Source organism: Canis aureus, chromosome 11 (genome assembly GCF_053574225.1).
Source record: "Canis aureus isolate CA01 chromosome 11, VMU_Caureus_v.1.0, whole genome shotgun sequence".
NCBI lineage: Eukaryota > Metazoa > Chordata > Mammalia > Carnivora > Canidae > Canis > Canis aureus.
Window position 1 is genome coordinate 48,146,528 of NC_135621.1, and position 16,164 is coordinate 48,162,691.

A 16,164-nucleotide genomic window follows, 5' to 3' on the forward strand; every position below is an offset into this window, starting at 1 on the left:
TGAAATAAAGTTTTGAGAAAGCAGTGGGCATACTAAAGAACATGGTGTTGGGCTGTCCTTGGCCCACTTGCCATCCCCACCTAGGCCCCAACTAACCTTTCCAATCCCTCTGCAATGGCCTGGTCCTTCAGAGTCCAACGTTAGGTGACTTCCCTTCAAGACACCCCCCCAATCCCTTCGTTGTAGGACACCCTGGGGGGCCCTCATGGTAATCACCATCCTGAGATCTCTTTGTGCGCCTGACAGGTAGGGCATTACCCAGTTCATTCTCCCAGCCCCCGCCCCTCCCCCGGGGGGGGAAGTATTTGCACATTCAGGGGTGAGGGCGACGCTGAGATCTTGCTGGGGTCGTAAAGCCAAGGGGTTTCGGGTCGGAGCTGAGATTCCAACCCCCTGAGCCTGATCTCTACCTGGAGCGGCACTGCCCCCTCAGACGCCTCAGCAGCAGGAGCCTTTTCGACTCTGCATTCAGGGCGGACTTCTGCGCTCGAGAGCCGCGCGCCTCCGGGCGCTCCTCTTCCCGCCCCTGGGGCCGCAGGCGCTCACTCCCTTTCCGGGTTTTGCCGCTCACCACCCTTCTCGGGAGGGAATCCGCTTCCGCGTTTTGCGGGGCGCCGGGCGTGGAGGCGGTAACGCGCACGCGCGCAGGGATTCGGCCCGGGCCGAGCGCGCGGCCCGGCGATTGCGGGTGAGGGCAGGGCCGGCCCCGGCGGGGTGGCGGCTCGGGCGGGTCGCGGCCCGGCCCGGGCGAGCGGGAGTGTGGGCGAGGGCTTCAGGGCTCCCGGGGCATGCGGGGGCTGGGGGCTAGAGCCCGGGGCCGGGCGGCGGGGGCAGAGGCGGGCCGCCGTGAGGCGGGCGCCCGGCCGGGCCCGGGCCCGTGACGCGGGCGGGAGGCGGGTGCGAGGCGGCTCCTCCTCGTCGCGAACTCTCGGTGACCTTGGCCGAGTCGCTTCTGTGCCCCGAGCTGGCGCCTCCGTCCGTAAAGTGCGAATTATAAGCCCCGCCCGCCAGATGGGGCGCTTGGAGGCTCGGCGGCGAGACCCCGAGGGGTACGTGGGGCGCCGGGCGGTTTGCCGCGGACGATCCACCGGGGCGGGGGCAGGGCGCCTCCTGGCTTCGCGTTTTGCTGCGTGCCCGGGGCAGGAGCCCTCGTTGGCGTGTTTTGGGGACTCTAGACTATTACAAAGTAGTTGCAAAACTTTTAACCTACGAAAGAGGCCCAGGCCCTGCTGTAGGGGGGGTGCTCCCTCGGGCGCGGAGCTGGCTCCACGAAGGTGTCGGGGTGGGCCGAAGCCGCGGAGCGGGGGAGACCCTCCGTCCTGGGGGAATTAGTGTCTGTGAGTCCCGTGGTTTGCCCAAGCCCTGCCTGCTGCCCGCCCTCCCGCCCGCCCGCCCAAGAGTTTGTGGTGCTGGCCAAGCAAGTTTAGCATGTGTCCATGTGAGGCCTTTGTGAACAGTGGAGCCAGCGGGCTCTCCGTAAACGCTGAATTTTGTAGAGTGAATATGGAGGATCCTATGGCGCCCATAGTTTTTTTTTGGGGGGGGAGGGGGGAGTGGTGTGGGATCTCGGGAGCCCTTCCTATGATGGGCAAGGGTCTGCGGTGTAGTAGATTACCCAGTTCCGAATGATAGAAAGTCACAAAAGTGAGAAGCATGCATATTCGATACTCTAGGTTGGAAGAGATTTAGGATCTTTGAATGGACTTAAACCGAAACTTTTTCGCTGCAGGTGACTAGCATGCAGATACCCATTCTCTGACTTGCTGGCCCTCTACTGACATGGCCCACCGCGGTGGGGAGAGGGACTTCCAGACTTCAGCGCGGCGCATGGGCACCTCGCTGCTCTTTCAGCTTTCAGTGCACGAGCGGGAGCTGGACCTGGTTTTTCTGGATCATAGCTATGCCAAGCCATGGAGTGCCCACCCAGATGCCAGTAGTGCCCGCCCCACGCGCATGCTCTTTGTTACTCCCCGGAGGCAGCACGAAAGTACCATGTGAGTTTGGGCTTCTCTGTCCCCAGGGCTGCCCTTGCCCTAACTGGACAGTCACCAGATGGTGGGGATTAGAGAGGATTTTATTGTGGGCGATTGTATGGGGGCCTTGGATGTTCACTTCAGGTATCCCGCCTCTAATGTAGACATCTGCATTCAAGACCTCTAACAAGTTGGGAAAGCAAACAACGTATCCCCATAGTAAATAGGACTTGTATGGAAAGAGGATTATTTAGCTGGCGAAGAAAAAGACTGAAGAATTGAGTTTTAAAAATCGCCGCTCATGATTAGACTCCTTTCTTTTAGTCCAGTGTTCTGGCTTGCTCCAACACTGGCAACAATGACTTTTTTAAGGGAATGCGATTTCTTTTTCCTGGCTTCACCCAGCAAAGTTTAGGAGCTTTTCCAAGACCTTGCTTTCAGCTTGTCACCCATGGGTTGATACTAACCCTTCCTAGGTGTGATTGTATTTTCAACTGGCTTACATTATAGGGTAAGGATTTTTTTCATAAACTTACTGTGTAATATGTGATACAATTACATTTGGCCTAAATCAGCTTGTTTAGCACTTCTTTTGAGCTTTAAGGTATTCTAATTTTATTTCAAGATCAGTTGATAAATACTATTTTGATGATCAAATCATGCCCTTAATTTGTTAACTTTTTTGGGGGGGAAGAGATTTTTTCTTTGTTTGTTTTAATCTAATCGAATGTCTAATGTTTCCTCTAGGACAAGTTTTAGGTTTGTTGGTGAATAGAAATCTTGTATTTTGCTTCTTTTTACCTCCCATTGAGCCTTAATGAGCTAGAGGTACCATGATGTGTGTGTGTGTGTGTGTTTAAGATTTTATTTATTTATTCATGAGAGACACAGAGAAACAGAGAGGCAGAGACACAGGCAGAGGGAGAAGCAGGCTCCACGCAGGGAGCCCGACACGGGACTCAATCCCGGGTCCCCAGGATCACGCCCCGGGCCGAAGACTGCGCTAAACTGCCTAGCCACCCAGGCTGCCCCTGATGTGTGTGTTTTAAACGAGAATAGAATAGTTGGTTTTACTTTATTTCCCAATGAGGGCAGTATTTGGTTGGCTGTTTTAGTTGTAACAGGGTAGGGGAATCTGTGACTTTTAGGGATAATCTAGCATAATCTTGATGGCTCTGGCATGGGGCATAACTGCAAGAGCTCCTTTATAGCTTCTTGCTAACATTGAAACTCCTGTGTTGGGATGTTTGTGATGTTTGTGATGTTTTCTTAAAGTGAGATTCCGAGGACTTGCTCATTTCAGTACTTAGAAAATTATTACCTCTTATAAACCATCTCCATGTATAGGTCCTGAAAATGGGAATTAGCATGTTCTAGGGACTTTTTAGGTCATTCTGTCTGGAATATGGTTTGTAGTGAGGGTGTTAGTGGGAGCTAGGGAAGTTGGTGGAGGCTACCTCATATAGGAATTTGATGCTAAGAGTGGTAAGAGGTCATTAAAGGATTTTAAACTAGAGATTGGATTTGTATCACTTTGAATTTTTGTTGAGTAGATATAGCTCAGGAGTGGACATAGAAGACCTGCTAGGAGACCATTGCAGTAATGGGGGCCAGAGATCATGATAGGTTGAATAGGGGCAGGAATAGTACAGATGAAGAAAAAAGATAACCTTGAGATATATTTCATAGGTTGAGCAACAATACCTGTGGTGAATTGGAAAGACAGGCCAGGGTTAAGGGCAACGGTGAAATTAGGGTGAGTAAGATTTTTGGCTTGAGTAGCTGAGTAGTGCCTTGAGTTGGGGAAGACCAGGAGTGAGGCCCCTAGGGGGTGGAGGATAGTTTTGGAAAGGTGAAATCCAGAGTTTTCTTTTAGGCATACAAGTCCAAGGGCCTAGTCCAATGTCTGGTCCAGAAAAGATAATCAGCTCTTTGAACTACCACCAAATCTAGCTGCACATTATTTTACTTCATTTCATAATGATGTAATTATTGCAACTATTGGGAATAGATGCAATAAGATCATTGGGGTCAAAAAGTTAAAACTCTGTTTGGCAGACAGCCAGTCGACCATTTTGATGGGCATGCACTAATTTTTGTGTAGTGAAGAGCCCAGCCCTTATGGCGCTAGGATATCATTAACAACATTTTAAAATATGAAAGATCTATCACATGTCCATTTTTATTTGTTTCTGTTCTAGGCTCCTTACACAGTGAGTTAAATAACTAAGGTGTATACATTCCAGGTGATCTGTCTTAGAGAATCATATGCTTTTATAGTATATAATTAGCTACCAGTTGACTTGATAGTGAAAGGGAAGGTTTGTATGAATAATTTAAAACTGGAGGAACACTGTCCAGCGGAACTTTCTGGGATGAGAAAAATGTTCTGTATCTGTGCTAATATGGTAGCTGCTAGCCACATGTCTGTTGAGCACTTGAAATGTAGCTAGTGTAATGGAGGAACTGAACTTTTAGTTCTGCTTAATTTTTATTAATTTAAATAGTTGCATTGTGGCTTATAGTTACTGTATTGGAAAGCACATCTAGGCAGTCATCTGTTTGCTTATGGAAAATTTTTGTCTTTTATTTTTTTTATTTTTTTATTTTTTTTAATTTTTGTCTTTTAAAATCAATAGCTATTTGTCATTTTTTTATATACACTTGTTTTATTTTATTTTATTTTTTTTAATTTTTATTTATTTATGATAGTCACACACACACACAGAGAGAGAGAGAGAGAGAGAGAGAGCGAGGCAGAGACACAGGCAGAGGGAGAAGCAGGCTCCATGCACCGGGAGCCCGACATGGGATTCGATCCCGGGTCTCCGGGATCGCGCCCTGGGCCAAAGGCAGGCGCCAAACCGCTGCGCCACCCAGGGATCCCTACACTTGTTTTAAAATGACTTTGTATTCCCCCAGCACATAACAGCATGTCAGAGGGCAGAGATCTAGACAAGTGTGGGAAAGATGACTTTGGATCATAATTTTCTTGTGGGTATAATGTGCTTATTGCATACTTTAAAGCTGATTATATTAAAGAGTCATTTTTTGGCAACCAGATGATCGTTAAACACCTGTGTTGTGTGAAGTACGTGTGGCCTGGTCCTATTTCCTCACCTGTTTACAGTGAATCAGACGTCCCAATAGATGTGGAGACAGTCACATCAACCCCTGTGCCGCTCTATGACAATCAGAAGGCACGCAGCGTGATGAATGAGTGTGAACGGCATGTCATCTTCGCCAGGACGGATGCAGATGCCCCTCCTCCACCAGAGGATTGGGAGGAGCATGTCAACAGGTAGGCTGCTGCTCTGGAGGACTAGTCACTACAGGGTTAATGGTCATTGCATTGTAAATATTTTATATCATCATCTTCATTGAAACACATCTATTAGGAGCTTACTTCATTTGTAGCCACAGGTGTCAGAATGTTTTCTTAACTCTGTTATAACTCAGCTCAGGATGCAGTGAGGTGCTGGAGAGGAGGGCTTGTGTCTCAGCCATCTTTGCATCCCTGACACCTAGGACACTGCCTGGCACGTAGTAGGCATATAATAAATGTTTGTTGAATAAGTAAGTGAATTAAATGTGACTAGTATGACTAGTTCTGTATCTCATATATTAGAGGTTATGATTTTGGAGTTAGCCAGACTATAAACAAACAAGCCATTAAATAAGAGTACATTTCTAAGTTACTGTATTTATATAGTCTATAACTAGAGTAATGAAAATGTTTTGGAGTCACTTGAAAAGCTAACAGATGTTTGATTTGAATGGCTTTTAAAAATAGATTTGCAGTCTGTGGTTTTGAGGGAGTTTTCATGAGTCTGTTGGCTGATTTTATTCCCATGCTTCCTACCGACCCAGAGGACCCCCGTTCCTCTCTGACCCATTTGTTATCCTTTGGCACACATTTATTTTTTACTTATGGCATAAGAACTTAATGAAGGTAAAACTTACATACCATGCAATTCACCTGTTTAATGTGTACAATCGGTGGCTTTTAGTATATGCACCACCACAGTCAATTTGATGAACATTTTTTGTCATCCACAGAAGAAACCGCATACCCATTTCCTCCCAACCCCTTCATCCTCTGGCAACCACCAGTCTGCTCTCTGACTCTTAAGTTTACCTATTGGATGTTTCATATAAATGGAATCATACAATATGTGGCCTTTTGTGTCTGGCTTTTTTTCACTTAGCGTAATGTTTTCAAGGTTCATTCATGTTGTAGCATGAGTCAAATACTTCATTCCCTTTTATTGTTGAAATTGTGTCCATATACCACATTTTGTTTGTGATATTTGAGTTGCTAACACTTTTTGGCTATTTTGAATAATGTTGCTATGAACATCTGTGTACTTATTTTTTTGTGGACATATGTTTTCAGTTCTTTTACATATATATTTAAAAATGGAATTGCTGGGTCATATGGTAACTTTGTTTAGCTTTTGAGGAATTTCCAACTTTTTTTTAAAGGGGCTACACCATTTTACATTCCCACCAGCAGTGTATGAGAGTTCCAGTTTTCCTACATTTTTGTCAACACTTGTTATTGTCTGCCTCTTTTTTTTTTAATTATTACCATTCTAGAAGATGCAAAGTGGCTTTAATTTGCATTTGCCTGATGGCTCTTGCTCTGTCTACTGTGTAAGGGATTGTTAAAATCTTCACATCAGGAGTGTGTAGGTGGTAAACTTGCCATAATGTTGGAGAGCTCTTGTTTTATAATAATGGAAGAGGAGGAGGTAATTAGGAAGAAGGGTAGGAGGTTTGAGGCAATTGGCATGGTTGTTGAGCCTGGTCAGAAGTGAGGAGTGAGATTAAGCAGGTATGCTTGTGTGAGGAAGGTAGTCGCTATTGAAGGAGGAGCAGTTCTGCATCTGGGTGAAGAGCTTGTGAAGTTGTTTGCAGTCTTGAGTTGGAATTAATGTTGTGCCCAAAGAAGAGGAAATGCTCTCCAGAGCTTCAGCTAAAGAAGGAAACTTCCGCTGTGAATGAAGATTAACTACTAGAGTATTACCGGAGTCAATGAATGCAGCAAAATAATTTATTGCCATTGTTATAGTTAATAATAATAAAAAATAGTGACAATGGTAGTACCAAAAACGAACTGCCATTTGTTGAGTGCTTTCTAGGTGCCAGGCATTGTGTCATGTACTTCATATGCATTATTTCCTTTAATCCTCACAATAATTCTCTGAGCTATATCCCTTCTTTGTCTCTATTTTATAAGATGAAGAAACTGAGCTCAGGGAATTTAAGAAACCTTAGTTTAGGAAATGATGGAGCAGGAATTTGTTCAAAACAAGCTGTCTGACTCCAGAGCTCAGTGTTCTTGGCTGTGTATCCTCTCTTTAAGGGCACATCTCTTAAAAAGAGAGACCAGTAATGGTGGCTGAACAAGGTGGCCTCACACCATTATGTATCCCTTTGTGGTGGTACTGATTGCCTTGTCCTCAGTTTGCAATTTATGAAACCGTGTGGGAGAATTGCATGAGGTTTTTTTTATCTGTTCACCCATGGTCATGATTAAGAGGTTTTTGGGGACTTTTCATACTTAACAAAGTCATCAGAGACTTAATGCATATGAATATTTGATTCTTAATTTATAAGAAGAGAAATAACCTTGCAAGGCAGATGAGACACTGGGGTGGCCTGGCCAGAGCATCAGTTCTCAGTAGGAGAGTCTGGGAAGCTATTCTGTTCCAGAAGTGGGTGGTGAGTGGACAGTCTGCCCTGGAGGCACCCTCCTTCAACAAGGCAGCTGGAAGCACCCATCTTTCTTCAAAGCAAGATGGGCTCACAGAGTAGGCCAGGGCACACCATCACCTGCCCAGGCCTGCAGAGAAACACTGACAGAGTCTTATCTTTGGCTTGTCTTTCTCCATGTGGACCTTCCATCCTTCTGTTATGACATTGCCACAGATTGATATGATTAATTAGCGCTCAGTTTATCTCAGATTATTTGTTTTTTAGTGTCTGATGAGATTTTGGAGGAGTCCTCTCATTAGCAACAGGCTTACAAACCATCTCTTCAGGTAGGTCACTTTTGCACACAGCTAATTTCATTATTTGATGATACTTATTGGCTTCAATTTCAGAGGTCACCATTTTATGACCTTGTCCCCGAATCCTGGATGTGTAGCCTGTGTAGAGCTTGCAGTTAGTTCCCTCTGCTCTGATTATAATCATCTTGTTGCCATTCTTTCCCTTGACTTGATTGTTAAATTGCTGCTTCTTTTCTTCCTGTATAAAATTCTGTAAAATTACAGTTTCCCACATCAAGAACTCATGGGCTGTAGGATGGTGCCCTAGAAATCTGTTTTTCTTTAGAAGTTACTGATCTATCAGTAGAGTCAGAAATTCAATTTTCTTTGTCAAAGCCTTTTCCCCCCCTCTTGAATTATTTTAGTAGAAACTGCCTTTATATAGCTTTCTGTGTATAGATAATGAAGGCCCCCCTCCTACCCCTAACTGACTCTTTCTCTAGTAATGCCTAATATTTTGTAAAACAGTTTAAATATTCTTCTGTGCCTGATTTAATTGCCTAGATCAGGGGTTGGCAAACTGTGGTCCATGTGCCAAATTTGACCCATTGCTTGTTTCTCTATGGCCCATGAGCTACGAACAGTTGAAAAAATTTAAAAGACCCATAAAATTCAGATTTCAGTGTCCATAAATACAGTTTCACTGGAACACAGCCATGCACGTTATTTAAGTATCGTCTGTGTTTGCTTTAGCGCTATACCTATAAAGTTGAATAGTTGTAACCCAGACTATGTGGCCTACAAACTGAAATATTTACACTCTGGTCTGTTAAGGAAAAGTTTGCTGACCTCTGGTCTAGATCATGCTCTTGTGTCTGCATGTCAAAGTCATGTGACTTGTAGAACCTTTGAAAATGATTTATATTTGCTGGTATAGCACTGTTCTGAGGAAGTTGGACTGGCTTTTTTTTTCCCCAGATGTTTTGTCAAATTCCAAGTTTAATTAGATGCACAGGTTTTTTTTTTTTTTTTTTTTTTTTAAGATTTTATTCATTCATTTGACAGAGAGAGAGAGCACAAGCAGGGGGAAGGGCAGAGGGAGAGGGAGAAGCAGGCTCCTTGCTGATGCGGGCTGATTCCAGGTGATCCCAGGACCCTGGGATCATGACCCAAGCCAAAAAAGGCAGATGGTTAACCGCTTAACCGATGGAGCCACGCAGGTGCCTCAGATGCATAGCTTTTGAAAGATATTTAACAAAATACTCCTGACACATGATATTTCTCAGCATGGTCAAATGGATTTTAGGACATTCCCAGCATTTCAGTAAAAGTATCTATTGTCCTTAAGCAGGTTGTCTTATTTTAAAATTCAGAACTTTTGAAATCAGCCAAAGAAAAATTGCTCTCTGTTTTAAAATTTGCTCTAATTATATCTCTCAGTATTGTATATATCTATCTGTGTATTAATTTTAGATTGGATGTTTGAAATTTTGAGTCAGAGATCTTTGAGTTGTTTTTCCCTTCCCCCCCTTCCTTTCTTCCTTTCTCCTACTGTCTAAGCAAGGAATTATATGTAAAAAATAAATGTGGCCTATTCAGTCTTTCCAGTGTTCTTTCTCTCTCTCAGTTTGACTTCGAGTTAAATCCTTTAGACATTTTAATACTGAATTAGTCTCCCTTGTAACAGTATCAGAGAAAGAACAATTGCCTTTGAAAATATCTGGCTTTTTTGGGGACCAGTGTGACTTTGGCTGCTTTGGATACAATGAGCCAGAGGTCAGACATCAGTCAGGTTCTATCAAAGCAGGGGGAATATGAGATTATCTGATCTCATCTAAGAAATGAAGAAAAGGCACCTTTGCACTCATGAAAATTGAATTGGTTTAGGTGGGGGGGAACACATTGACTCACCACAGTTCCCATCAGCTATTTGACTGTTTAGACTTGTATTTAAAATTCTGTCTCCTGTTTTTAAATTTTTCCTTAATTATATCTTTTGCATGCTCTTTATCTTAATCTTGGGTTAGATCATTTTTTTTCTGCCCACTTAATTTTCCAGCCTCCCACGAAGCTGACAAAATATAGAGAACACGTTTCAGTTCTTGGAGTCACTTTGTTATGTATCTAGCAACAATCCTAAGAACTTTTTCTGGGATTTTAGACTTTCAACATTGTGGTTTTTCAATTTAATTTCAGCTGTCATTGGTGTATCGTAGTAATTTCTAAGTAGCTTTCTAGCCCCCCTCCCATTTTGTTCACATCATTTTTCTTGCTTCCATCATTTTGGGTTTTAGAATAAATACAGAGTAAAAAAGAATAGAGAAAACATCCTGTTATATAATAAAGAACAGGATAATTTTGGAAATGCTGTTGGTGCCTTGTAAATAAATTATACCTCATTCTCAGTCCTTGGAATTAAAGTTTGCAACATGATTGATAGACTTTGAGAAAGCATGAGATTGTTGAACATGAAGAAATTGTATTCATTCCTTAACCTATTTGATTAAAAGTGAGCATGATTGCCAGAGGTGAGGCTACAGTGTAATAACACTTTTGAGGTGTTGCAGTTTCTTTATTCATACTATTTTCACAGAACTGGAAATTAGACATTTTCGACACAGATAGCTTTTGATCTTTCATTTTCACTTCAAGAAATTTATTCTACAGAGATACTTGCATGCCCGTGTAAAGATGTAGACAGATGTGTGTATGGTGGGGAAAGGAAGGGTGGTCACTGCAACTGTTTATAAAGCAATAAAAGAGACACAACCTAAATGCCCACCAGTAGGGTAGAACCAGGCATTAAAAACAAAGAGGTGTGTTAATATGGAAATAGATCCTTGGATTTCCAAGCCCACCTGAGAATCGGTATACTTGAGAAAGCGACTATTCATGTCCATGTGTTGTGTATTTAAGTAATGTGAAGGCAAATGAGATTGAAAACCAATAGGCTTGAGCTGCTTGTCCCTACAAGCAGCTGATCCCAAGGTATCCGGAGTCCCGATGTTGAGTTGAAGCTTCTCCCCACCTCTCAAGTCAGAAATCTCTGAAATACCAAACCATAACAAAAACTGACTAAATCCCGATGAAATACCAGGAATTAAACCAAGAGAATGAGAGGAAAATAAGAAAAAGGACAATTCCACAAAACCTAAGTCTGCCTTTAGTACCTCACAAAGGGGTTATGAAAAGGCAGGAGGCTTGCGGGGTTAAGGGATTCAGCTGTAGCAAGGATAGTTACTGAAGATAGAGGCTGCTTCTGAATTCTCCATCGTGGACTCCAGCTGCTCTCTTACAACTTCTGTTCCCGTCGGTAATCATAACTACCTGAGTTTTTGGTTGCTGGAAGCCACCTTGGAGGCCATGTCGTCCACATCTATTCTATAGTCAAGGAGACTGAGGACACATAGCCGGTTCTTTATTGCAGACCTGGTTAGTCTTGACTCCTAGGTAGTATTCTCTTGGATTGTGTAACTGTAGTCAGTTGTGAAACTGGAGATGTAATAGGGAGAGATTTTATTTTACAGAGGAAATGAAGGCCTGTTAACTTTGTCCCTTTCTAGAGGGTATTTACTCTTTCTAAGGACAGTAGGATAGTTGCAGAAAGTGAATAACAGGGTAATTTGTCTTCCATCTGCATATTTACTGGCCATGTTCCTCGTATTCTTAGATGACCTGTAAAAAAGAGGGTATCTTGCTGGTGGTGTATGATGGGAAGGATACTAGTCTGTTATAAGAGAAGTTGAGATTGTTGAAGGTGTTTCAAGTAGCTTCCCTCAGTTTGCCCACCCAGGCACGGTGAAGGGCTAAGTTTACAGTTGAGCCTGGATCATGTTTCAGCATTCTCTCCTGCTCAGTGCTTATTGTGGTACGGAGTATAAGGGTTGGAGTCTGCACTCAGCCGTTTACAGGACTTGGAATATAGTATGCATAATGCTTACAGTTCATCCATTTATTTATTCTTCAGCAGATGTTCAAGTGTCTTTTGTGTGCTAGGCACGGTTTTACATTCTGGGGATATAACACTTAAAACCAACAAAAATCCCTGCCATGTTGCACTTTACTTTGTAGCAAAGGGAGACACACTAAACAAAGAAGTAAAATGGGTAGAGTAGGAGGTGGTCACACGGCTGGAAAGGGGACTAAGGAATCTGGGTATTGGTAGTTTTAAATAAGAGTGAGTCAGGAGAAGCCTCAGTAGAAGGTAATGAATGTTTCAGCAGCGACCTGAAAGAGATTGGAGAGGGAGCCATGGTCTCAGGTAGAAGGAATGGATGGCCAGGGCCTAGTCTGTGTTGTGGAAGCATATAGGGTATGTGTGTCAGGTAGGGTGGGGCAATGTGGTGAAGTTCAGGGAGTCAGGGGCAGTCATGGATGATCAGGTTAGAGAGGCAGTAGGGTCCAGATAGGCCACTGCAAGGAGGGACATGCTTGTAACTTATTGAAGTAGAGCCATGAAAGGCCTTTGAGCAGAGTGACATGATCTCCCTTAGGTTATTTTGATTGATTTTTTTTCCCCAGAATTGATTTTCCAAATTGACTTTCCAAAAGATTGTACTAATTTATATTTCCATCAACAAAGTATGGAGGGACCTGTTTTCCTATACTCTCACAGTACAGAGTATTATTAAATTAATTTTACCCATTTGATAGGTGAAAAATAATGTTTTATGATTTTCATTTGCATGTTTGATTTTGGAGGGAGTTGACTAATTTTTTTGTGTGAATTGCCTTTTCATGTTCTTTGCCCATTGTTTTTGTTTTGAATATTTTATCATTTTCTCACTAATTTTCTGGTGACTTTTTCTATTTCGATGAAATGACAGTTATTTTTCCATTGTGTTTTGACTTTATAATAGTTTAGTTTTTTCCTTTGTAGAAGTTTGAAATTTTTATCTTCATATCTTTATTTTTTTAAAGGTTTTATTTATTTGAGAGAAAGAGACAGATGGTGAGAGAGTACAAGTAGGGAGGAAAAGGAGAAGCAGGCACCCTGCTAGGCAGGGAGCCCATGCAGGTCTCAATCCCAGGACCCTGGGATCATAACCTGAGCCACCTAGGCCCTAGCCCTCCCTATCTTTGTATCTTTAACATTTATCTTTTTTTTTTATGGCTTTTAGGTCTTACGTCATATTTAGAAAAGTTTTACTCACTCTGGGATATATATATATATATATATATATATATATATATATATGTATTTACCACTTTTTCCTATTAGTAACTATTTTTTCATATTTAACTTTTCTACTTAGAATTTATTTTGCTGTAAAGAGTGATGCGTAGGGGTCCAGATTTTCTTTTTCCAATTGGGTAGTGGTTGTCTCAGCCCTATTTACTTTAACCTTACTGATTGAAATGCTACTATGATCTCATTCCAGGTTCTCATTTGGGTCTGGCATCCACATAAATTGTTTTTTTAAAGGTAACTTAATCACTAGCTTTGTGTGTGTGTGTGGTAGGGAGAGTTGATAAACATATATTAATTGAGCATATTCTATTACCTTTTCTTAGTCTCTTTAGAAAGGTTACTGTCCAGAGTTGGAGTATTAGAGTCGTTAAGATTGCCAGGAGTGGGCTGAGGGGAGACTTAAATAAGCTCCTTGCACTGTACTAGGTGTGATGAGGTGGGAACAAAAGCGGTAGAACTAGTTTCTAATTGTGGATGTTTACTGCTGAATTGGAGGAGGATACACAAAGCCTTCCCTAATCAAAGTAGAAGTGTGTATGCCAGTGTCATGAGGGTATGGTACAGTGTTAACTTATATGGAACAGAGCATTCAAAAGGAAATTTGTTAATTGTGTAGTATACAGAAAAATATAAAAAATAATACATGGAAAAGGGAGAGTAGTAGTATGGGATGCAGTATTAGGGAAGAGCTTCATTTGTTATATGCCTGTTTATATTCTTAAATGTAATTTAAATAGGCCTCTTAGTCTGAGGTTTTAGTACATTGAAATGCTTATTTATCCTGTCTTTTTATGTGAAATATTAAACTTGTAAAATTCAAATATATCTGTGCAGTGGTACCATGCTATTTTTTATTAATGGATTATTTTAGCCTCTAGATAAATAATTAGCTTTGCTAGCACTGTAAAAAACTTCATTCATAACTGGTTTTGACTTGTGTATATATTAATACAAATGTATGCTCAAGTGACTTATGGACAGGATTGGGACCAAAATCTAGGTGTTGTGCTTTAGCTCAGTGGTCTTGCATTAAGCTGCTTTGAGTTATATTGTTTCATATTGTGGACAGAAAACATCTTTGTACAATGTACATGCATGAGGAGTGTCCGGATGTTTGACTTTAATTCCTCTGAGTTTCTCTTATAGGACTGGTTGGACAATGGCCCAGAACAAGCTATTTAACAAGATCCTCAAAGCCCTGCAGTCTGACCGCCTTGCCCGATTGGCCAATGAAGGGGTAAGACTCCAGAAAATGGCCCCATGGTGTTCCCTCCCTAGTTTAGCCTTACTGGCTGACTAACTCGTTGTTCCCTTGCCACCTGCCCCAGTTATTAACAAGGTGGCCTTCATGTATTACCACTTCACTTACATCTTCTAGGCTTGCAATGAGCCAGTGCTGCGCCGTGTTGCTGTGGACAAGTGTGCGAGGAGAGTGCGGCAGGCTCTGGCAAGTGTGAGCTGGGACACCAAGCTGATCCAGTGGCTGCATACCACCCTGGTGGAGACGTTGAGTCTGCCCATGCTGGCCGCCTACCTAGATGCTTTGCAGACACTCAAAGGGAAGGTAAGGTTATGACTGGCATCTGCGCCTTGTCCTAGGTTGGCCAGCCTCTGCTGTAGGTTCAGAAAGTGGGGTTGGGCAAGGTCACTGCCTGGTCAGCCTGGAGGACATGACTGAAGCTAACAGGTTTGCTTTGCTATTAAAAATAGGAGACATGGTATCATTTTACGTTTTGTCTGGTGTAAACGTCTTTAGCCCTGCTGTCTCCAGGATGAAGTGTGAGGCCTGAAAACCAAAATGTACTTTTAGCCTCTCCAGCCCTGCAGCTTGTGGTTTGAGTCACCTCTGAGGTGAGGTGAGAAAAGAATTGAATTATCATGGGGAAGGTGAAGGGTTTACCAGGGAGACATGTTGAAAATGAGGACAGAAGCAGACTTAGGTGTTCACCGAGTACAGGGCTGTGGGGTGGGAAGATTTCCAGCACTGTCCACTCTAGGCTGTGCTCTCAGGAGTGGTTCCTCTACTGACAGACTCTTGTTTTCTTAGATTATCAAGTTCACAATGAATACTTTGGTTGTTTATCGCTAAATTTTTTTAAATTTATTTTTAATTTTTATTATTTAAGTATAGTTGAGATACAGTGTTTTATTACTTTCAGGTGTATAATAAAGTGATTTGACAGTTCTCTACATTACTCCTTGCTCACCATAGTAAGCGTAGTCACCATCTATCACTAGATAATGTTATTACAATATTATTAACTGTTCCCTATGCTGTACTTTTCATCTCTGTGACATTATTAGAAGTTTGTATCTCTTAATCCTCTTCACTTATTTCACCCATCCCCCCAACCCTCTTTCTTCTGGCAACCACTAGTTTGTTCTTTGTATTTATGAATCTGTTTCTGTTTTTTAGTTTGTTTACTTGTTTTATTTTTTAGATTCCACATGGAAATGGAGTCATATGGTATTTGTCTTTCCTTGACTTACCTCACTTAGCATAATATCCTTTAGATCCATCCATGTTTTTGCAGATGGCATGATCTCATTCTTTTTAATGGTGGGAGTAGTATTCTATTGTGTATATAAACCACGTAATCTTTACCCATTCATCTATGGATGGACACTTGGTAGCTTCCATATCTTGGCTATTATAAATAATGCTGCAGTGAACATAGAGTGCATATATCTTTTCAAATTAGTGTTTTCATTTTCTTTGGGTAAATGCCCAGTAGTGAATTACTGGATCAAAAGGTAATTCTATTTTTAATTTTTTGAGGAACCTCCATACTGTTTTCCCCAGTGGTTGCACCAATTTACATTCCCAGCAAGAGTGCACAAGGGTTCCCTTATTTCCACATCCTTGCTGGCACTTGTTATTTCTTATCTTTACTGGTATAAAGTGGTAACTCTTTGTGGTTTTGATTTGCATTTCTCTCTCTTTTTTTTAAAGATTTATTTATTTATTTATGATAGACATAGAGAGAGAGAGAGGCAGAGACAC

At 42.2% G+C, this 16,164-nt stretch overlaps 1 protein-coding gene across 11 annotated transcripts in view; it reads left to right on the forward strand.

The window, feature by feature from the left end:
* Window positions 1-554: 554 nt before the first annotated feature.
* Window positions 555-16,164, forward strand: part of KANSL3 (KAT8 regulatory NSL complex subunit 3) — a 40,479-nt gene continuing 24,869 nt past the window's right edge. For 2 of the 11 annotated variants that reach the window (XR_013389408.1, XM_077915198.1), the window contains exons 1-5: window positions 866-1,049; window positions 1,730-1,994; window positions 5,104-5,274; window positions 14,307-14,397; window positions 14,539-14,724. Coding sequence is in view for 10 of the 11 variants with exons in the window: in XM_077915198.1 (XP_077771324.1) it covers window positions 1,780-1,994; window positions 5,104-5,274; window positions 14,307-14,397; window positions 14,539-14,724 (663 nt within the window). In the remaining variant the exon portion in view is untranslated. The other 9 variants (XM_077915199.1, XM_077915197.1, XM_077915196.1 and 6 more) reach the window with 8 other exon arrangements.